The following is a 21,902-nucleotide window of genomic DNA, read 5'->3' on the forward strand; positions in this document are numbered from 1 at the left end:
CTTACTTCTTATCAATTTTAAGAAGTGTGGTGTCAACATGTTCCATTATCATACAAGGATCTCTTGAAGGAACATTCCTCACAGAGGAAGTAAACTCTCAACTTCCTTCCTCTGGCTGGACTTCTGTCTCTGTCTTCCTTCCTGAAGACTCTGAGCACCCAGTGGCTGCCCCACGCTCCTGGGCTTCCAACTGTGCACAAGCCCATAAGAGCACGGATCACATCAGCATGATCGTCATCGTGTCCCCAGGGTCCAGCACAGTGCCTGGCACGTGGCAGACACAGTGCACATTTTTCACACAAACAAATTATTCTCTAACAGGCTCATTCAGCTCAATTCAACCACTATTAGCTGGGTACCTATGATGTGCTAGGTACCACTGGCACGGAGGTGAGTGAACACGGGTGCCAACTGGAGGAGGTCTCAGTCCAGGGTGGGGGCAGACTAACCATCAATACCACCTTAAACACTTCTTAAAATAACGTGGAGAATGAATGGGTGACACACAACTTATCAGGGCCTCCATGGAGGAATGACCCAAGTCCAGTGGAAACACCGGAAAAGGACCCATTGATCTGCCTGGGGAGTCACAGAAGGCTTTGCTGGTGGAGGATGAGATGTGATTTCATCCTGAAAGGATGAAGAGTTTGCCTTATGGCCAAGTGGGGAAAGGAGCCTTCCAAGCAGAGAGGAGCCTAAGCAAAAGCATTCAGTAAAATTACTGCCTGGGGCTGGAGCAAGGGATGTGTAGGGCAAGTGACAAGAGATGCCTCTTCCAGGCCACATACCCCTATATGTCCCAGGGGGTAGGAGTGGGCAGCCTCACAGAGGAATTGAAACACATTGAAACATAATGACTTAAAGAAAGAAAAATCTCCTGAAGCAGACATTATAATTAGTAGGCTCATCCTATTAGAACTCATTTCGATTCATTTTCATGTGTAGACAAATGGGATTAATCATCTCAGTAAATGCATTTCCAAAAGCATCCAGGGAAATCTAGGGCCCAGGGCCCTTTCCAATCTGAGTTGGGTTTTGCAGCCGCTGAGCGAGCACGGGTACCAGCCGGCGTTTACATCATCCCTGGGTCAAGTGCCTGAGTGTCTCCTGGCACATGGGGCAGAGCCTTCCAGCTTGCTGTCGCGGGACACCGCCCCTCCCTTTGGGCCAGGTAGCCGGCCTCCCTGCCTGTACCCTTTCCCCAGGGTGGGACTAGAGGCTGGGCCGGCTGCTGGGGGGCTGCCTGCAAACCTGCTGGCACAGGATCCACGAGGGGTTAGGGCAAGTGAAGGGGGGAGGCCCCGGTCTTCAGAGGATTTACCCTCCCCTGCCAGTGCCTATCCCTGCTCTTGGCCCATTTCCTGCTCAGATTTGGGGATTTTCAGGCCTGGAGGGAAAGTCCCTCGGGATGAGTATTAGAAAGAGGGCAACAGCACCGGATCGGCACGGAAGGAAAGGCTCGGTCCGCAGAGGGCGCGGGGAAGGCGGGGTGGGGGCGCGGTGGAGCCCGCGTTCCTTTGCTCAAGGCTTCGGAGCGGAGCGCGGAAAACAGCCACGGGGAAGACGAGCGACCCGGGCGACCGGCCGGCGGGCGGGGGGAGGGGAGGCGGGGGGAGGCGGCCCCGTGGGCCTCCGGAGTGAGAATGTGTGTCTGTCTGTATCAGTGCGAGTGAGTGAGTGTGTGTGTGTGTGTGTGTGTGTGTCTGGCGCCTGTCCAGGGTGATTTCCCATAAACCACATGCCCCGCTAGCCCGCTTAAAAGGCTGTGCCGAGGGCTGGCCAGTGGAGCTCGGCCCCAGGGAAAGTGAAAGTTTGCCTGGGTCCTCTCGGCGCCGCCGCCGCGCTCTCTGCATCCCGGGACAGCGGCGCGGCCCTGGGCCGGGCGCCGACTCCGCGGCGGCCAGCGAGCGAGCGAGCGAGCGAGGGCGGCCGACGCGCCCGGCCGGGACCCAGCTGCCCGCATGACCGCGCCGGGCGCCGCCGGGCGCTGCCCTCCCACGGTAAGCCCAGGGTGCGGGCCGGGCCGGGCCGGGGGCTCGGCGGCGCGGCGCGGCCCTCGGAGCCGACAGGCGGAGAGCGCCGGCTCCCTCCCCGGGCGTTGCTGCCGCGGCCACGGGCTCCAGCTTCCTACCCGCCTTTGCGCGCTGGCTGGGCCTCTGGCGCTCCGGCTCAGGCCGGTGGCAGCTGGGCAGCTGCTCCCGGGGCTGCGGCGCTTCCCTGGGAAAGGGAAGGCTGCTCACCCCATTGCACGGAGGGGAACACTGAGCCACCCGCAGGCAGGAGGGAAGGGTTCACAGCCACCGTTGGAGGCCCCTGTCAGCCTGGGAGCCCTGCCTCTCTCGCTTCTGACCGGCCATTACCAAGGGACGGGCAGAGTGGCCATGCACTGAGTGTGGTGCTTTCTCTGACGGGCACCTTCCTCAGTGGCCACATACGTGCTTGCAGGCCCTGCTGGGGAATGGACGCTTCTGGGTGGGGAGGGTTCAGGGGTCATCCAGCTTACAGAATGCCAGGGCCTGTGCTGAGCAACCTGCTGGCAGAGGGAAGGAGATGGGCAAGCTGCTACTTGTTCCAGCCCACAGGCAGGACCTGCTGGGGACTTGTGTGGCTGTTTTGGGGGGGACCAGTCTCCAGAGCTGCCTGGGGTTAGCTCTGAATCTCTTTTTCTTGCAAATTCTAGCTCCATCAGTTGGGCAGATCTTGGCTTTGCAGTGGTCAAAGGATGGGGAAGGAGGGTTTGGACAGGGGCAGGGGCTGCTCAGGACTGCGTGGGGTTGCCCTGCCTCAACTGTGGCAGTAGCTGCTGCAGCTCCCGGAAAGTGCAGGCTGGCACTGTTGACAGTCAGTGCTCTCATAATGCCTTTGCTTCTGAGGAGCCCTGGAGGAAAATGAGAGGAGAAACCTGTGGGAAAAGGAGCAGAAAAATATTTGGGGCTGGGGGTGGGTAGAGGAGAGGCTTGCAGGTGGGGCAAGAGGGAGAGAGGAGTAGATCCACAGTGGGGGAAGTGCCCAACTGAGAGAGAGGAGATCAGCTTGAGAGGGGAAAGGGAGGCCAAGGGGCTGAAGGTGAGACCATGAGGAAAGGAGAGGAAGAAAAGGGGGCTGGCTGTGTTTCGACAGGGACAGTCTAAGGGTCTGGTCCTGCCCAGTCTCTCCAGAGCCCTTGCTGAGGGGGAAGATGGAAGAGCATGGGTGGCAGATGAGGCTGGACAGCTGGGCTGAGGTGTGCCAGCATCTCTCTGAGCCTGCAGCAGAGTTTCCTTCTGAGGGCTGCTCCCCAGGCAGAGGCAGAGGCTGGTGGGTGGGAGGAAGGAGAAGAGCCTGCCCAGCCAGATGCAAGCTAGAGTGTTAACCCTTAGCTGTCCATCCAGCTCCTCTCCTGAGGCAGAACTGGGGCCCCAGGTCCAGGGGTGTCACCCTTGGGCCACCTTCAAGTCAGACTTCCATATGGTGGCTGCATCCTCCTGCCACTGATGCCTGAAGTCTTGCCAGAAGCCAGGCAGCCCTTGCAGTTAGACGCTGCCCTCCCCTGCTGTCCTCAAACATCAGTATCTGGAAGTGCCTGTGAGGAGGTTGACTTCCCAAGTACCCCTTTCCCAGAAGTTGTTTCCTCCTTACCATTCACTCCAGAGGCTCGGAGCCTCAGTGGCAGCCAGCCTGGGGCAGAGACACCTTCTGCATGGCCTTGAACCTGGGGTTCCTCTTGAGAGCATGGGCAGCTGTTCCCACCCAGAGCTACCACCTCCACTGCCCAACATAGCCTCAAGTGCCCCCCACAACTGTCCTCCCCTCCTTCACATTCTCCCTCCCTCAGATCAGGCCAGATCTGTGCTGAGTAGTATTGGACCATCCTGTCCCTCTCCTGCCATCAGCTTCTCCTCCCTGCAGCCTTCCAGGTAGCCCACCCAGAGCTGCCTCTCCGCCCTGGTAAGAGCTGGCAAGCATGTGGGCTTTTAGTTACATGTAAACTAGCATGGTGTTATGGGGCTGTTTCACAGCCTCCCTGTGTTTTTCCCATGTGCTACTTATTTGCAGTATTTGTCTCGTCATCTGGATTACTGAGGAAAAGCCCAGAGCCCAGAAAAGTGTCAGCTCTCACCCCACCCTGCCAGCATTTCCCTGAATCTGGGGGCATCGGCTTCCAAGAGGCTCAGGAGCTCTGAGGAGGCAAACTCAGCTGGGGGAAAGAAAACCCAAGGGTCCCTCTGCCTTTGGTTGGAGAAGGGGAGATCTAGGGCCAGGAGGAGGGAGGAGGGGACCTTGGTGAGGAAGAGGGAAGGAGGAGGGAAAGGGAAAGACAGGGTATCCCAGAGCTAGGCCCATCACTCTGGGCTGAGTAGCTACTGGGCTAGGTAGGTATTGAAAGAGAAGAGAGATCTCAGAAAACTTCCCTGCCATGATGAGAGCTGGCTAGCTGGATGTAGAGCCTGCTGGGGCTCTGATAGGCAGGTGCCCGCCAGGGACGGCCCAAAGCTGGCACTGGTGCCTCTGATTAATCAGTTGGGCTCCTTTTGAAACACACACCCAGGGCTCCAAGAGATCTCTGGCATGGGATGAGTTCCCAGTGAAACTGACTTTGGTCTCAGAGTTTTTCCAGTGGCAGGGCCAGACCTGAGTGGAACCAGGTGAGAGGAAAGGCTGGGCTGTCTCTGGCTTGTAGTCTGAAAGATGGTGCATGAACATGAACTTGAGTGCAGTTCAAAAGGTGCTTGGCTCAGTGTTGTTGTTGCAGGGACATCAGATAGATGCAAGTCTAAACTTTGAGGACTATCCTGTGTAATTATTAGTAGAACTTAGACTGGTATGCACACCATCTGTGTCATTATTAGTTCAATGTACGCTTAGGTTTGGCTCAAGTTAATGTGGGAAGGCTTCTTGGAGAAAATGACATTTGAATTATTATCAAGGGAGAGCAAGGTTGTGCTGTGGCTATTAGGAAATCCTGAGAAATCTGGATTTAGGGAATGCTGCATCCTGGGGTGAGGGGCAGAGCCTGTAGCATTAGAGGTATAGGTCTTTGTTTTTCTGCTCTCAGAAGGGCATTGGGGAGAACTGGGGAGAGTGAGAGCTGGGGAGAAATGACACCCTCTCTGTCGCAGACATGGCTGGGCCCCCTGCTGTTGTTGGTCTGTCTCCTGGTGAGCGGGACTATTACCGAAGGGGTGTCAGAGCACTGTAGCCACATGATTGGAAACGGACACCTGCGGTTCCTGCAGGAGCTGGTGAGTGTGCAGCCATGCTTTATTCTACCTTCTCTCCCCTGGGAAAACTAAGGCAGGAGCCAGGGAGCAGGGTACCAAAGAGAGGGGTTGCAGGCAGGGAAATAGGAATGTGTAGGACATGGCTCCCCTGATGCTACCCTCACTGACCTTCCCAAAGTTAGGACCTCTGGTCTCCTCAATCCTAAGGCTCTCTCTAACTCCCCTGCATGCAGCCAACAGAGTGGGCTTCCTGCTGCTTGCCCAGGTTAGTGATTGCCCAGGAATGTCAACTGGGGACTCGGAAAAGGCTTCTGAGATCTGCTGTCAGTCAGGAGGATACCTCCTCCGGGAAGCCAGCTCAGTCTGCCTGCTGTGTCCAGATGTTGCCTTCAGCTCCTGGACTCCCATATGTGCCGCCAGCCTGGCATCAGAGCCCCACCCAGATCTGGAGAGGAGGCTCTTGCCTAACTCCCAGCCTTCCACCCTCACTTCCCTGGCTTTTGCTCATGACCTGAGGCTGGGATAGCCTGCTCGTCTGGGCCATGAAGGAGCCTGTGTCTCACTCTACTCAGGACCACGGAGTCATAACAATTGCAAACATGGTCCAGCCAGGCAGAATCAGGTTGCTGTCATGGTTGCTGTCCTGCTCAGAGGGAATTTACCACTCTTCTGGCTAGCCAGGCAGGGTGCAGCATCACTGACGAAGGCCAGCTCCCTGGCCCTGAGCTTGGGGCCTGTAGGCTGGGTCTTCGACCTCTCTTGCCCCTACACTACTTCTCCTGCATGTAGCTGCTGTAGTAATCCAGGGCAGACCAAGAGCATCTCTGAGGTTAAATCACAGAACTACTGCTCTGAGGGGTAGAGGAGCATTTAAGGGCATCTAGCTCCAGCCCCTACAGATTCTGAGTCCCCAGAGTTTGTCCAGCCTCTGCTTGAATTCCTGCCATGACAGAGTGTTCACTAGATGCCAGGGAAGATTATAGCCTGTATTCTATAGACAGTTCTTCCTTATAACAAACTGGCATTTGTCAGATTTCATAGGGTGGTAGGTGGAAGGAGGAGACTTCTTGTTCTTCAACAGCCCTCCCCTGGGCATGTGGAAGGCACAGCCTCTGTCTTTCCAGGTGTGGTTGGGGGGAGGTAGATAAAGTTCAAACCCCAATCCGCCCAGAAACTAAGGTCCCCATTCTGATGCAAGCTCAGTTGATCTATAGATGTCGTGCGACCACTGGCCTGCTCTCTTTTACAGATTGATAGTCAGATGGAGACCTCGTGCCAAATTGCCTTTGAGTTTGTAGACCAGGAGCAGTTGGTGAGTGATGGCTGTTTACAAAGCCCATGTGCCAGCCCATAAGCACCTCCCGGGGGGGGGGGGTTGGTGGGAAGCGTGCATGTGGGAGCATGAAAGCAGTAAAACTCCCAGAGCTGGACAGGGTGAGGGTGTGAGGATCCCTGCATGCTCAAGTCTAGGGTGCCAGGGTCCAGGGCTCAAGTCCCCTGCTGTTCCCTTCTGCTGGCCTGGTACATATCAAGTGCTTACTATGTGCCAGGCACTTTCCTAATTTAGTCCTGACAGTACCACTATGTGGTACACAAATATTGTTTATGATCCACAGAGAGTTAAAGGAGCACTGCCAGTGAGTGGTAAAGGCCCAGTGTGAACCCGGGCAGGTTGGCTCTAGGCTGTAAGGCAAACCAATACTTCTTCCAGGTCACATGCTTTGCTTAAGGATGTCACTTCCATTCACCAGGCAGTTTCCTCCTACCCCACACCCAACCAGCCACCAAGTGCTGCAGGTCCTGCCCCCTCCATCCCCCCTCCTTGCTTAGACGATTTCAGGAGCCTCCTAACTGGCCTCCCACTTCCGGTGCACCCCTGATCTTGCCACTAGGGGGAGTTTTCTGAAACCCTGATCTGCTTTTCTCCCCAAAACTGGTCAGGGCTCCCATCACTCCGGGAGAAAGCCCTGGTTGGCTAGCCTGGGGTTACAAGCTCCAGTCTCCACCACTCAGCCCCATCCCCCATCCCCCATTCCCTGCTCCTTCCTGCCTCCGTGTCTTTGCACAAACTCTCCCTGATGCCTTTCATACTTTTCCAACTGCCCCTGCCCTTCCACATCTATTCATCTTTGTGTCTCATGCAAAACTGCCACGAAGCCCAGAAGTTGCTCCCATCTCTGAGCTCCCACACGCAAGACTCACACACACCTCTGTTAGAGCTGGACACCACCTCATGGTCCAAAGAATAACCTCGGTATTTCATTCACTGATTGACTCACTGTCATGCTTGGCCTTAACAAGCAGTTACTAGGAACCTACTGGACCAAGTGCTAGGGACACAGAGCTAGGCAGAGTCTCTGTCTTTGAGGCAACCACCATCTCTTTAGGGAGATGAAACACTGAGGTTATTCTTTGGACCATGAGGTAGTCTTCACTACCCCTAAGTCCTGGAGGCTTTGGAGGGGCCATCTGGTAAAGGACTGTTGTGACAGCAAGCCAAGAAGAAGAAAGAAAGAAGGCAGGTGCCCTGGAGCCCACCTTCCCTATGCACATCTATCCTGATTAACGCCTCCTAGTCCAGAAATCCAGACATCTCTCTAATCAGAAGCCACATTTCCTTCACTCTAGCCCGGTCCCCAGTAGTGCTAGATCCCAAAGAGAGAGAAAGAAAGACAAGCCAAGGGCAGCATTCTCCTTGTTACTGGGGTGATATGTCCCCTCCTCCAGGGCAAGGGGGAGGGCAGGCTGCAGCCCTCCATCTGCCTGGGGTGGGGGGCACCCAGCACAGAGCCTAGGTTCCCAGGCCACAGCAGCCAGGCTATAAGCTCCAGCTTCCCGTTTTTCAGAAAGATCCCGTGTGCTACCTTAAGAAGGCATTTCTCTTGGTGCAAGACATAATGGAGGACACCATGCGCTTCAAAGACAACACCTCCAGTGCCAGGGCCGTTGGGCAGCTGCAGGAACTCTCTTTGAGGCTGAAGAGCTGCTTCACCAAGGATTATGAAGAGCATGACAAGGTAGGAGGGTCCTGGGGCTGGGAGCACTGAGTCAGGGCAGAGGGCACTCAGGGGGCTACCCCGCCCACATGTGCAGAATATGTTTACTGAGCTCGCCTCACATCATCGCTCACTCGCTCTCTCATTCATTTATCATCCCACCAACCTTTACCAAGTCCTTATCTACCGTGCAGGAGGCACAGTGCTGGGCCGTGACAATGTCATTGTCAGCAAGAAATACACGGTTCCCACCTCATGGAGCTTATCGTTAAGTGAGGTTGGCAGTTGTGAAATATACAGTGACACATGTAAATATAATTACAAACCATAAGTACTGTTCATTCAATCAACAAGTAGTTAATTGAGTGCCTATTGCATCAGGCACTGTTCTAGACAGCAGGAAACAGCTGTGATCAAAACAGACAAAAATCCCCACATTCATGGAGCTGATGCTGGGGTGGGTGGTAGGAGTGGTGAGACAGTTAGCAAGATATATAAGTAACATATGCGTTATGCAGGATGGCAGCGGCTGCAGTGGAGAAGAGTAGGCCAGGGAAGAGATGACTTGGAGGAGGTGAGGGAGTCAGCCATGAACCAGAACTGCACAGGGCTCAGAGAGAGGGACAGGGGACTCTAGCTTAAATGGGTTGAGGAAGCAGAGACAAGGAAGGCTTCTGAGTAAGAAAATATTAATGTGAGCTCCAAAGATGAGTAAGGATTAGAAAGCCATAAGGCCAGAAGAACATCCCAGAACAGGGAACGCTGTGCTAAAAAGCCCTAAGGTGAACAGGAAAGTACACATTCAGGGACCCAAAGGGGGGTCGGCATGGCCAGAGCATGGGAAGTAAAGCAGGGAGAGGAGAGAAGGCAGGAGCCAGATCATTTGGGGTCATTAAGATACAAGATTTTGTCTTAAGTGGGAGGGAAGCTGCTGTGAACAGGCAAGTGGCCCAATCTCACGTCACGAGACTGTCCAGGCTGCTGTGTGGGGAATGGACTGTAGAGACAGGAATGGCAGCTGGGAGACAGCAGGAGATACAAGTCCAGGGTGGAGATATTGGCGGCTAGGCCCAGGGTGGTGCGGAGAAGCTGGAGATGAGTGGATGTGTTCCAGGGGGTTAGGGGCAGAAGCACCAGGACTTGGTACCTGCAGGGGATGTGAGGAGCTGAGGCAAGGGGAGAGGCAAGGATAATTTTTGTCTTGAGCACCTGGGTATTTCAACGAAATGGGGATGCTCAGTGGGCAGAGCATGTGTGGGGAGACCAGGAGTCCAGCCTGGGGCACAGCGGACTTGAGATGCTTGTGAAATGGCCAAGTGGAGCTGTGAGCAGGCAGTGGACATACAGGTCTTGAATGTGACTGCCAATGTACCGATACGAGAGCTATGGGCATGGTGGTCATCTGTGAAGCCATGGCCTGGGTGGCACTGCCCCCCGTGGGAAGAGAAGCAGGCCCGGGAACCCCAGCATTTAGATGGCAAGCAGAGGACGGGCACCCAGCAAGAGGCAGCCTGAAGGTGAGAGGGAAGGCGGGAGAATGCCGAGTCGGGTCACTGGGCCCAAGATGGAAAGTAGTCAACTCATCCAATGGGGTTAGAAGCCAAGCAAGGTAAGGGCTGTAGATTGCCTATTAGGTTTGGCAACGTGTCACAGGTGCCAGATAGGGGTGATTAGAAAGGGAGGAAGGGGAGACAACATTGTGGAGGAACTTGCCTCCAAAAGGGGGCAGAAGAAGAAAAATGTTGCTAGAAAGAGTATGATTAGGGAGGAAAAATTTTCAATAAGAGGGGTATTAAATCTGTACTTTCCCGACTTTAAGGTTCTTAAGAATCACTTGGGGAGTTTGTTTAAAATGCATATTCCCAGCACACCGCCCCACCCCAAAGAGTCTGATTCCCAGGGTCTGAGGGTAGGCCTGGGGATCTGCAGTTTAGAAACTGCCCCACTCGTGATTATGGTGTGAGGTCCTGGAACCCACTGGGGGAGGCACCCACGGAACAGGTGTGGGTGCTGAGGGGTGGGCTCCAGGGGCGCAGGGCCCTTGGGGCTAGAGGAGCCAGTCCCTCCTCGGCAAGAGTCTCCGGAGCTCCTGAGGAGGGAAGGCACCTGTTGAGACAGGTGGGCGCCAGGGCCTTCTGCCTGAGGATTCCTGTTTTCTCTGTGAAGCACGAGGGGAGGCTGAGGGAGACGGAGGAGAGAGGCACGAGAGAGCCAGCTTGCCTTTCTTACCACAGCCTTGGGGGAGAGGCTGGCAGGGGTTACTGTTTGGGATTTACAGATGAGGAAGTGAGCCCAAACTGGATAATTCATTTCATCACTGTCCCCTAACTGGTGAGCGATGGGAGCTGAGCCCAGCGCTTCTCATTCGTACATTTATTTATCTGGTAAACGTTTAATAAGGGCCCACTGTGCACAGGCCAGGGGGATGCAGCAATGCCTTCAAGGACTTCACGGCCTAGTAAAGCCTGTAGGTCAGTTTAAGGAAAAGCCTGGTACTCGGGGCTCACTGGCAAGTAGGCCCCAGATGAAGCCATGGGCATGCACGGCACAGCCTGGTGCGAAAGGAGAGGCGGGCCCAGGGCTGAGCCCTGACGAATGACAGCATTAGGACATCAGGAGGAGGACGGGAGCTGGGCAAGGAGACTGAGAAGGTGCAGCTGGAGAGGTGGGAGGAACCCCAGGCAGAGGAAGCCTCTCCGAGCTCCAGAGGGTGAGAGCCTGGGCCCACAAGCAGCTCAGCAGACAGGGCTGGGGCATCCTTAGCCCTCCCTCCAAGACACACCAGTGCCAGCGAAGCGCCCACAGCCCCTGTGGCCTGACCCGTTCCATTCTCCACACCACAGCAAGGTGATTTTTCTAAATTCAAGTCTTGTGCCACCACCCACCTCCCCAACAACCCTTTGGATGTTTCCCTTTTGCTTTATGGATAAAATTAAAAGTTCTTGACGTGACCCTCAAGGTCCTGCAGGACTTGGCTGGTGCTGACCTCTCCCCGGTTGCATCTCTCGCCACTTGCCTCCGAGGTGGTGGTCCTGCAGCTGCTCCCGCCTTCGTTTTGTCTTCTGACATCTCATGCCCTTTTCTGCCTCAGGAACATCACAGTCTGTTCTTGCTTCCTGGACAGCTCTCTCCAATCCCACCTCCTTTCCTGGCTAACTCTCGCTCATCTTTCGGTGGGTTCCTTAGGGAAATTCTCCCTGAACCCTCGTTTAGTTCCCTTTGCTGTACACCATGAGATCACTCAGTACTTCTTTAGAGGACCCACTGCACTGATAACAATGTGCTTAGTGTCAATGCCCCTGCTGGACTCAATGTCCAATGGGGCCAGGAACCACCTCTTTCTTGTCCATTGCATGATTCTCAGGTAATTGCTAGATGCCTGGCATGTAAATATGTGTTGAGTGGTTCCATGAATAAATGACATATCTCACACCCTCAGGACTGAGTCAGCTGCAAATCAGAGAGGGGAGGGAGGAAACAAAAGGGAAAAAGGAGAGAGATGTGACAAAGGCCAAGGGAACTTGATAAATGAGATGACATGGGGCCAATGGTCATGCTCACCAAAGGGGCCCTGCTCTGCTTCCAGGCCTGTGTCCGAACTTTCTATGAGACACCTCTCCAGTTGCTGGAGAAGATCAAGAATGTTTTTAATGAAACAAAGAATCTCCTTAAAAAGGACTGGAATATTTTCAGCAAGAACTGCAGCAACAACTTTGCTAAATGCTCCAGCCAAGGTAAGCACCTAAGGGGCCAGCAAGTGGGTGGTGGGAGGAGGGTGTAAGGAACGGGGATCGGGAGGTGAAATACGGCGCTGGGGGGACCCCCTGGGAGGCAGCCTGGCTGCTACTCGTGTTCCTGTGTGTGTGGATGTGCTTGTTCTGTGTGCATATGTGGCTTTGTGTACCTCTGGTCCTAGGCACATGTCTTTTTTGACATGTGTGTGCATGTACACCTATATGTAATTGCATGTGGAAGGGTTGTGCTGGTGCCTGTGAGATTAGGAAGTGGAAAAGGGAGCCCCTTTGGGGAGCCTGGTAGGCATGGAGGCCTTCCCTGCGGGCTCTACAGGCTGGCTAAACGTATAGGGCGTTCCGCGGAGAGAGCAGCTGTCCATCTGGGAGTCAGGGCTCTTGCTCCAGGAGCCCTGCTGCGAATCACCAGGATACCCTGGCTTCAGAAGCCCCCAGGATGCCTTGGGTGTCCCCTCAAAGGACAAGGCTGGATTTGAAGTCTGAGCATCATTGAAACTCCCAGTGCTGGCTCAGCTGCATACATGTGTACACTGCGTGTCCTCGTCTCTGCGTCCTGTGCCACACGTGCCCTCCTACATTCAACTCTGCTCCCCCAGGCAGGGGCTGAGGTCCTGCAACTGCCAATGGCCAAGTCCAGTCTCACGGCTTCTCATTCCCAAGGCCCCAAGCCTTGGCCGCGTTCCAGCCCCAGCCTGTCCCTGCCTGTGGCTGTGGCCATGTGTCTCCTGGCTGTGCATGAAACCAGTATCTCTGGAGCTTGGGAATGTCTTGTGTTAGCTGAGAGGCCACTGCTCCCTCTCCTGGCCTGGCCTCCGGATGGCCAGGACCTCACACAGGCTGCTCTGTCGTCCTCACCCCACCCCAGTGTGCATCTGAACCCTGCTCTTTGCTCTCTGCCCGTGAGACTCTGCTCCTTCCCTGCCTGAACCCTGTGTCACGAGCATTCCCTCCAGTCCTGTCCTCTTCTCAGTCCCAGGGCTGACTTAGGAGATGAGGGGACCCCAGACTCATATCCCCCTCTCAACCCCCCTCTGGGAAAGCTGTGCTGGAGGCTGGTGACTCTATCTCCCCCCCCCCGTCTTTCTCTCGCCCTCTCTCTGTCGTTCTTTCAGATGTGGTGACCAAGCCTGATTGCAACTGCCTGTACCCCAAAGCCACCCCTAGCAGTGACCTGGCCTCTGTTTCCCCCCACCAGCCCCTCACCCCCTCCATGGCCCCTATGGCTGGCTTGACCTGGGCTGACTCTGAGGGGACAGAGGGCAGCTCCCTCTCGCCCATTGAGCAGCCCCTTCGCACAGTGGACCCGGGCAGTGCCAAGCAGAGACCACCCAGGAGCACCTGCCAGAGCCTTGAGTCGCCAGAGACCCCAGGTGGACAGGACAGCACCACTGGCGGTTCGCCACGGCCTGGGCCCTCTGCCGGGGGCCCGGCCCCTGGGCCGGAGGACCTTCTGGACTCTGTGTTGGGCACTAACTGGGCCCTAGAAGAGGCCTCTGGAGAAGCCAGTGAGGGTCTCGCACCCCAAGGGCCAGCACTTCCCCCCTCCAGGCCAGAAGGGGGCAGCGTTCAGGCAGAGACGGCCCGACGCGGCGACCTCCTCTCGGCACCTTCACTCCCCGCATCCCCAAAGGACCGACGGCCCGCAGACGTAACTGGCACCGCCTTGCCCAAGGTGGGCCCTGCGGGGCACACCGGCCGGGCCTGGAATCCCACCCCCGAGAAGACAGATGGCTCATCTGCCCTGCGCCGAGACCCCCAGGAGCCGAGCTCTCCCAGGACCGCAGCACCGCGCCCCCGAGGCCTCCGCAGCCCCCGCACGCTCCCCGCCCAGCCAGGGCTTCCCCGAAGCCACTCCTGGGACAGAGTGCTGGCCCGGGGGGGCCTGGAGGGCAGGAGGAGCACCAGGGACCGGAGGAGCCCCGCAGAGCTGGAAGGAGGAGGAGCAAGTGAGGGGGCGGCCCAGCCCCCTGCCCGCTTTAACTCCCTTCCTTTGACTGACACAGGCCGCGAGAGGCAGCCCGTGAGGTCCCCCGGCCCCCAGCTCCGCGGGTTTGCCTTCCGCCTGCTGGTGCCTGGCGTCATCCTGGTCTTGCTGGCCGTCGGTGGCCTCCTGTTCTACAGGCGGAGGCGGCGGGTAAGAAGCGCCCAGCAACGGAGAGGAGGGCACCTGCTAGGGACGGGGGCAGAGCCTGGCGGGGTGCAGATCGGAGGACAGCTGGGGCTTGGCCTGGGTTCTTCAGATGCTGCGAGAGAGGGGCTGCCTGAGCTGGAGCAGGGGCGGCTGGAATGGAGAGTTGCTTCAAGAATCAGAAGGCTCAGGCTATGAGGTCACTGCGAAGGGCCGGGGCAGAAGAGAGTGGGAGAGAATATTCTTGGGCTGACAGCAGGAGGACAACCAAATGGGAGGGAGACAGAGGAGGAGAGTGATGCTGTGTGAGTGTGTCAGGGCAGCGGTGTACTCTGGGAGCTCTGCAGACCCTGAGGCATGAGGGCCTGCAGGGGACAGTGCAGGGGACAGGCTGCATGGGAGCGGGGGAGGAGAGGGGCATGGTCCGCAGAGGGGCCTCACTAGTATCCCCCAGGCCTCTGGCTGATCCCCACTTCTGGGTAGGTGGGGGGACTCTTTCACCTCTATCGTTCATACCTGGGGCAGCCCTGCCTGGGGATGGGACCACCATCCCCCCGCCCTCCCCTCAGTGAGCTGCTCTTTCCTGTCCCCAGAACCATCAAGAGCCTCAGACAGTGGATTCTCCCATGGAGCGGCCGGAGGGCAGGTGAGAGCTTGGGGTGGGGCTCTGGGAGACCCTGGGGGCGTGGCATGGGATCTCTTTCCCCTTCTACGTTGATTTGGAGAGGAGGAAGGGCCTCTCTTCTTTCCTAGGCATCTGGGCTTTTTCCTGATTTGTTCCTAGAGTTAGGCTGTTCTGGGTCTTCTCAATTTGAGAGGTCTAGAATATTTGCAGGACTTGGGGGTAAACGTAAGGGGTCCCTCACTCTCCTCCTCCTGCTGACATCTAATGCCAGCCCTGTGCTCTGCCTGCAGTCCCCTGACCCAGGATGAGGACAGACAGGTGGAACTACCAGTGTAGAGGGAATTCTAAGGTAAGATTCTGATTTTGGTCTCTCTCCACCCCTTAAAATGATCTACACCCTTTTCCAGTCACCCCCACCTGTTAGTGACACTACCTTCCCTGAGGCCCCCACACTGGACTCCCTCCCCTCCTGCTCCCTGTCCTTGCATCACCAGGTCCAGCCAACCCTCTCCTTTCTGGGTCCTCAGGCCTCCCCCTGCCCTTCCGTCCTCTCCGCCCCAGCTGAGGCCAGGAACTACTACCTCTGCATTCGGTTTCTTGTCTTGTTGCTGCCTTCGATCCCAGAGCAACCGAAATCCTCCTCCTCAAATATGGCTTTTATAAGGCCTTTACCCTCCTGGGGGATTTTCAGTAGCTCTGCAGCCACTTCAAACCCAGCATCCTTAGCTCGGCTGCCAAGCCCCTCCAATGACAGCTGCTTGCCAGATTGCTCCCCGACTTGCTCCCTAGCCAAGGTGATTCCTGCCTTCCTGCTTTTAGAGTCATAGTGCTATAGCACCTTAGTCTTGGAAGGGCTCTCAGAGGTCATTTGGTCCACATCCCACCCCAAAGGGGCGACCCCCTCCACATCCCCGACAGGGAGCCAGCCAGCTTCCTGTCACACTCTCCCTGTTCCAGGCCAGCTCCCTGGTCTCATGAGAGCCCTCAGATATTTAAAGTCAGTTGTCCATGCCCCCTTTAAGAATTCTCTAAGCTACATGTGGCCAAGTCCCTCAAACATTCCTTATATGATATGGTTTTCAGACCCCTCACCATCCTGGACACACTCGTTTGTCAATGTCCCTCTGAAAATGTGGCGCCCAGCCCTGGACACAGTACTCCAGATGTTGTCTGACCAGCTCAGAGTACAGTGGGACTGTTATCTTCCTTGATCTGGACAGTATTCTTCTATCGTGCAGATTGAGAGAGTGCATTAGTTTTTTTAACAATCGCATCATACTGTTGTCATATGTTGAGCTTGTGGTCTGTTAAAACCCCTAGTTCCACTTCCCATAAACCTCTGTCAAGCCAGACCTTCTCTAGCCTGTACTTGGACAACTTAACTTTTTTAACCAAAGTGCAGGAGTGTATATTCACCTTGTTAAAACCGCCTTGAAGGTCTCTGCCCATCACTAGAGCCTACTGAAGTTGTTTTAAATCCTAACTGTCATCCTTGTAGCCCTCACAATGGTGTCTCCTGCACACTGATGAGTGCCTTCTGTTGTCCTTGCCCACACTGTTGACAAGATGTGACCCTTACTTCTCCTCACCCCAGCTCCCCACCCCAGCTGGCCCATGCCCTCCTCCCTCCCCTACAAGCCCACAATCGGCCCATGAGGAAGCCTCCCCGATTTCTCCATGCCCCTCTGGCTGCTCCTTTAGTTCATGCCCCTTCTGTTCTTTTGTATTTGCTTAATACTATATTGATTTGCACTTATGTGGATGTTGTTTTTATATATTTTTAAATCTTATTTTATATGTACATGTACATTCCACACCCCTAAGAAGATTGTAAGCCCCTTGAGGGCAGGGACTGTCTCCCACTTTTTTGCTTTTCTTTTTCCACCATGGGTTCTTCTACAGAGAGGGCCCCTCCACACTTGCCAAAAATTCAATAAATGTTGACTGACTGGCTTAGGGCTGACTCACCAACTCACCCTGGCCAGTTGTCTCTAACTGACCAGCCTCTGGCTGACCAATTAACCAGCTAACTAATCAACTGACTGACTAGCTGACCAGCTGTTTGTGTGACTCTGACTAACAAACTGACTAGCTGGTAGCTGCCTCACTGGCTGTTGTTGACTGGTGAGCTGATTGGCTAAATGACTAGCGGGCGGATTGCCTAACTGATTTGCTAATTGACTTGTTGGCCAACTAACTGGGGTGACCCATTCAAGTTTCCAGTCACACCCCTTACCAAATGCAAGTGAGCGCCTTAGAGCCTTCCCATGTGTGGAGTGACAGGGCTGGGCCCCTCCTAGGGAGGCAGGGGATTTGGCAAATGCTCAAGACCAGGGCAACCTATTTGGGAAAGAGCTAGCACTAAGAGCACATCTGGAATTATGGGGCCATCCGTGTCATAGGGCGGGCCAAGATGGGTGAGTGGGTCAGCTGGGGCATGGCAGGGCGGTGAAATGGCCCAGACCCCCTCAGGACCAGTGGCTCAGTGCTTCACCACCCTCTCCCCAGTCGCCAGACCCCCACCCACCACCATGGTCTTGGCGTCCCTCTGCCCCGTCCCTCTGCACTCCCACTCTCCTTTCCCTGCTTGGCTGTTCTCGGGCCCATCCTGAGCTTGCCTCTTCCTCCTCTCAAGAGTCCACTTGAGAGGGACCCACTTGGTCCAGTGGGTCCAGCCCTAAGGTGGTCCCCAGGCCAGGCCCCAGGAGCATCTGGGAGACTTAGTGCCAGCCCCTAGACTGTTGCTCTGATGAGAGAAATGAGAGAGGGCAACACAGGCCAGACTGAGAGGGGACTCAGAGCCACAGGAAACTCAAGATACCAGCACCGCAACCCCAAGAACCAGGAGATAGAGGCAGCTGGCTGGAACTTGCCCACTTGATCTTCCTCCCTCCTGGGTCCTGGCAGGGCCTGTGGCCTGGCTGTACCCAGCATGGCCAGTGTCCAGTTTATGGTTCCCCTTCTTTCCCCTCCAGAGCGTGGGAATGGGCTGGGAGCCAGAGGCTGTGGTCCCATCTTCCCTCCTGACCCGTGACAGCCTTTGCCAGTAGGGCCTATGGACATTAGGGAAGGAGGCTCCACACAGGGTCCAAAGTCAAACCATTGGATGGAGTCCAGGGGATTTCAGCTCTGGGAACAAAGCGTCCTGAGGATGCTGGGCAAGGGGACAAGTTTGGGGGCGGGGGTAGAGGGCAGGGCCCTGACTCCCATGGATGATGCAGGAGGCAAGTCCCTTGGCCCATCCAGGAGGAGGCTGGGTTGCTTAGGGGGTAGCATGCCAAATGGCAGGGTGGGAGTCTCCTTGTCCCAGCACTGCCTCTAGACTTCTCCTCTCCAGCCCAAGTTCTTCCTCTTCAGTTACCTCTGCCTACTGTCTTGAACATCCTCTGCGATGACCCTCTCTGATGAGTGGTGTGAAGGTGGAAATGAGAAGTTCTGCTTTGCTAGGGTTAGCAGGAATCACTCTTGATTCATTGGACCAAGGCCAGTGAGATGGTCTTGCCTGAGGAGGGGTCTAAAGGACACTCAGGTGCCCCTTCCCTCCCTGTTAGAGCCCTCTGCTTGGGCAATGACCCCTCCCCAGCCCTGCTCAGACCTCCACCAGGCCCCATTACCTCCTGCTGAGGTCCCTGGTTCCCCAGGAGGAGGTGGGAGGTGAGGCCAGTCTGGCCAGAGGCTTGGGCTGCTGCCAGGGAAAGCCTCCTTGTCCCTCTGCGGTGGCTGGGGTGGCTGGGAAGGCGAGGGAAGGACGAGAGGAAGTCCTGCGAGCAGCGCCGCGAGCAGCCCACAGGAACGCTCACCTCCCAGGCCGGTGTCCTCAGTGACCCTCACTGCATTCCTGCTCAGCTGACAGCCTTTCCTTCTCTCCCTACAGCTGGGCACACAGGACAGTCTCTCCATGAGAGGAGACATTACGGGCGTCCACCACCACCCCTCCCCAGCCATCCTCCTGGAACCTGGTCTGCCCACCACCAGAGCTCCTGCCTGCCAGGACTGGACCAGAGCAGCCGGGCGGGTCCCCCCGCCTCCACCCTCAGACCCTTGACTGACTGAAAGAGGGCCCGAGGATGCCCCCCACGCTGCCACTATTTATTGTGGGCCCTGGAGGCCCCCGTGTACTTGAGGAAGGCTGGCAAGCCCGGCTCAGGACCCTCTCCCTTCAGGGGCTGCACCCTCCTCTCACTCCCCTCTACCCCGGCACCTGGGCCAGGGACCCACGGTCTGTAGCGCGTGGGAGAGCAGGGTGGGCGCCGAGGAGTGGAAGAGCCCTGCGCCCAGAGGGCCCGCCTGGTGCCACGGGATCCCAGCATGGACAGGCAGGGACCTGTCTCCAGAGAGAGGAGCCTGGGATTTGCAGGGCGGGACAGTGTCGGCCCGATTTCCCGTAAAGGTGTGCAGCCCGAGAAACGAGAAGAGGACGCCTTTGAGCCTCGCTCTGCACTGACAGCTGGAAGGAGGTCTACACCCTCTGCACCTAAGTGCCCTCTGCCAGTTACCGGACCTGCCTGACTTGCCCGTGACGCCAAGAGGAGGACCAAGCTCTGGCCTCCGCCCCTCTTTCCCTCCAGCCCCTGCCAGAGCTTCTCTGAGAGGCTCCCCTCGTGAAGGAAGCCATTGCACTGTGAACACTGAACCTGCCTGCTGAACAGCCTGCCCCGTCCATGCCGAGGATGAACATCCGTCCGCCCGCCTACCCTCCAGCCTCTCCCCAGCTTCCGGCACTGAGCTGGCCTCACCTGTCGACTGAGGGAACCCTCAGCCCTGACCTTCTCCTGACCCGGCCTTTGACTCTCCGGGGTGGAGCAGGGTGGGAAAACCGCCCAGGCTGCCAGCCAGAGCCGGTCTTTAGGCTGTGTTGTTCGCCCAGGTTTCTGCATCTTGCACTTTGACATTCCCAGGAGGGAAGTACTAGTCGGGGACACGGGGAGGGGAGGGCAGAGGCAAGAGGCTGCAGGATGAGCTCTGACTGAAAATGGGTCTTTGAAATATGGGTATGCCCCTGAGGCTGGGGAGGTGTCTGCACCCCAGACCCCCAGCCCAGACTCCTTTCCCTGCTGCCAGCAGGCCCCTGGGGCTGAGCAGGTTGTCCCTGTCAGGAGCCTTGGGCTGAGCTACACCCCAGCCCACCTGCATGGCACCCAGTGCCCGTTCTCTTCTTGCCCTTCTTTCTCCCTGAGCCCGGTCGCCAGTGATAGACTCCAGCTCATCCCCGTCCCCCCACTACCGCCTCCTCCGACCAGGCAAGCCTGGGTGGGAGAGCCGCCAAGAGGTCCAGGCTTCGGCTTCCAACTGTGCCCAGGGCCTCCACTTCCTGGGCCAGCCCTTGGCCATGGCTCTGGGGCCTGGGCAATGGGTGACAGAGCTATCAGTTGCCCCTTGTCTCTTTGTGCTGCTGTGCCCCTCCTCTCCTGCCTCCCTGGGCCCTCCACTGAAAGACCCTGCCCTACCTGGCCGCTGGGCCCGTGATCTTGTCACCTCCTGCCCAAGGTGAGGGTCCGCTGGCCCCACCTTCCCTGTCCTGATGCTGGCAGCTGAGGGAAGGCCAGTGGAGACTTACATGTGGGGCTCATCCTTCTAGTCACAGACTATATTTGATGCTAGAAAACACATTTGAAAATGGAAGAAAAAAATACAAAAAAGGCATTCCTCCCTAACCCCTCTACCTTAAACACATAGTATTTTAAAGGTCAAAAAAGCAAAGCCAACCCATTGCAGAAGCTCTTTGTGGGCACTTGGTGACATCAGAGCAGGGGAGCCAGATGTCCTAGGCTACGTGCACAGGAGGCTCTTCTGTTCACTGAGACAGCCGAGAGGGAACATTGGCTCACGTACTGTGAGATTTCGTTTTTATACTTGGAAGTGGTGAATTATTTTATATAAAGTCATTTAAATATCTATTTAAAAAATAGGAAGCTGCTTATATATTTAATAATAAAAGAAGTGCACAAGCTGCCATGTGAGTCATGGGAAAGTTGTTTTTGGGGTGTGGGTGGCAAAAATGGGGGTGGGCTGGGTAAGCCCCAGGGCAGAAAGCTTTTGCCATGATACTGGGAAAGGAGGGTTCTCTCCAAGTTCCAGACTTGTTACCAAGGCCTGCATTACTGCTGTCCCAAACACATTCATCTGCATATCTGTTTAGTAGGAAACCGGGCAGAAGGCAGCCAAACCTCAGGCCTGGCCACGGCCCCTGCTCCAGCCCTGCCTCGCCCAGCCTGGGAAAACGGCTGGTTGGGCTCCGTCCAAGGGCCTGCGAGGCGAGGCGAGGCCTGCGAGGATGAGGCTCCTGCCTGCTGAACCCCGCTGTCCAGGGACAGGGAGCTGGGACTGTCGCAGGGCCCTGAGGTGCACAAGTGCTGTCTCTCCGCTGCCGGAAGTGAGCAGGGCAAGCAGCGGGAGTCAGCAGTCTGAGGGCCGAAGGGCCTGACCTTCCTACAGGATGTGGAGAGGAGGCCGGTGGAAGGGAGACTTGGACGCGGCCTTCCCCGGGGAGAGGGCTGTTAGGGCGGGCTGGAGCAAGTGAAGGCCCAGCATAGCCCAAGGCACACACCGTGGGCAAAGCTGTGGCAAGAGGGGCCTCCCCATCCCCATCCCTGAGGGTGTGTTGGACATTCTGGATCAGTGGCTCCCAACCCTGGCTTACTGGAGAATCACCTGATTGTTTCAAAAGAAAAAAGAAAGAAAGAAATTGCTGATTCCCAAACCCCACCCTAGATCAACAAAATCAAAGTCGGAAGGGTCAGGCTCAGGCATCAGGCATTATTAGAATTTTTAAAAGACATCTCAAGTGATTCAAATGTGATCCAGCGCAAGAAGCTTCTAGAGCCACACTGTCAGATAGGGTGGCTGTTTAAATTAATAAAATGTAATAAAAGCAAACATTCAGTTCCTCAGGTGCACTAGCCACGTTTCAAGGGCTCAGTAACCACATGTGGCTACCATTTTGGACAGCCTAGAAATTCAACATTTACATCATTGAAGAAATTCTACTGGACAGCACTGCCCAAAACGTTGGGTCCCTGGACTTAAGGGACCAAGGTTATAGGGCCAGGACTGGCACCAAGCAAACTTGGCCAGGAACCCTTTTCTGTGCCCTTACCTCCACCACCCTATCCGTCATCATTTCCCTCAAGTGAGCTCTTCACTTTCTATCAAAAGCTTCTCAGAAACGATTTAGAAGAAACTTAACTCACATTTCATTTT

The 21,902-nt window shown here is 56.2% G+C and overlaps 1 protein-coding gene across 3 annotated transcripts; it reads left to right on the plus strand.

Annotated features, from left to right (window-relative positions):
* The first annotated feature begins 1,533 nt into the window (after positions 1–1,533).
* Positions 1,534–20,655, plus strand: CSF1 (colony stimulating factor 1). 3 transcript variants are annotated; one of them, XM_045546744.1, is made up of 9 exons: positions 1,534–2,000; positions 5,100–5,222; positions 6,451–6,513; positions 8,048–8,218; positions 11,784–11,931; positions 13,062–14,083; positions 14,671–14,723; positions 14,993–15,051; positions 18,577–20,655. In XM_045546744.1, exons 1-8 carry the CDS (start codon positions 1,962–1,964, stop codon positions 15,036–15,038), a joined length of 1,665 nt encoding a protein of 554 aa, XP_045402700.1. In that variant the 5' UTR covers positions 1,534–1,961; the 3' UTR covers positions 15,039–15,051; positions 18,577–20,655. The 3 variants fall into 3 exon arrangements, with proteins under 3 accessions (XP_045402700.1, XP_045402699.1, XP_045402701.1); XM_045546743.1 differs by lacking the exon at positions 18,577–20,655 and adding an exon at positions 15,786–16,458 and having other exon boundaries at positions 1,632–2,000; XM_045546745.1 differs by having other exon boundaries at positions 1,633–2,000; positions 13,953–14,083.
* Positions 20,656–21,902: the final 1,247 nt, after the last annotated feature.

The sequence above is a fragment of the Lemur catta genome, chromosome 3 (assembly GCF_020740605.2).
Source record: "Lemur catta isolate mLemCat1 chromosome 3, mLemCat1.pri, whole genome shotgun sequence".
Lineage (NCBI taxonomy): Eukaryota > Metazoa > Chordata > Mammalia > Primates > Lemuridae > Lemur > Lemur catta.

Bases quoted from the DNA above. Each gene is read 5' to 3' on its own strand.
- CSF1 (XM_045546744.1), top strand. From the start codon at position 1,962: ATGACCGCGCCGGGCGCCGCCGGGCGCTGCCCTCCCACG. The intron at 11,932-13,061 runs GTAAGCACCTAA...TCGTTCTTTCAG, and splicing joins TGCTAAATGCTCCAGCCAAG to ATGTGGTGACCAAGCCTGAT. The intron at 14,724-14,992 runs GTGAGAGCTTGG...CTCTGCCTGCAG, and splicing joins ATGGAGCGGCCGGAGGGCAG to TCCCCTGACCCAGGATGAGG.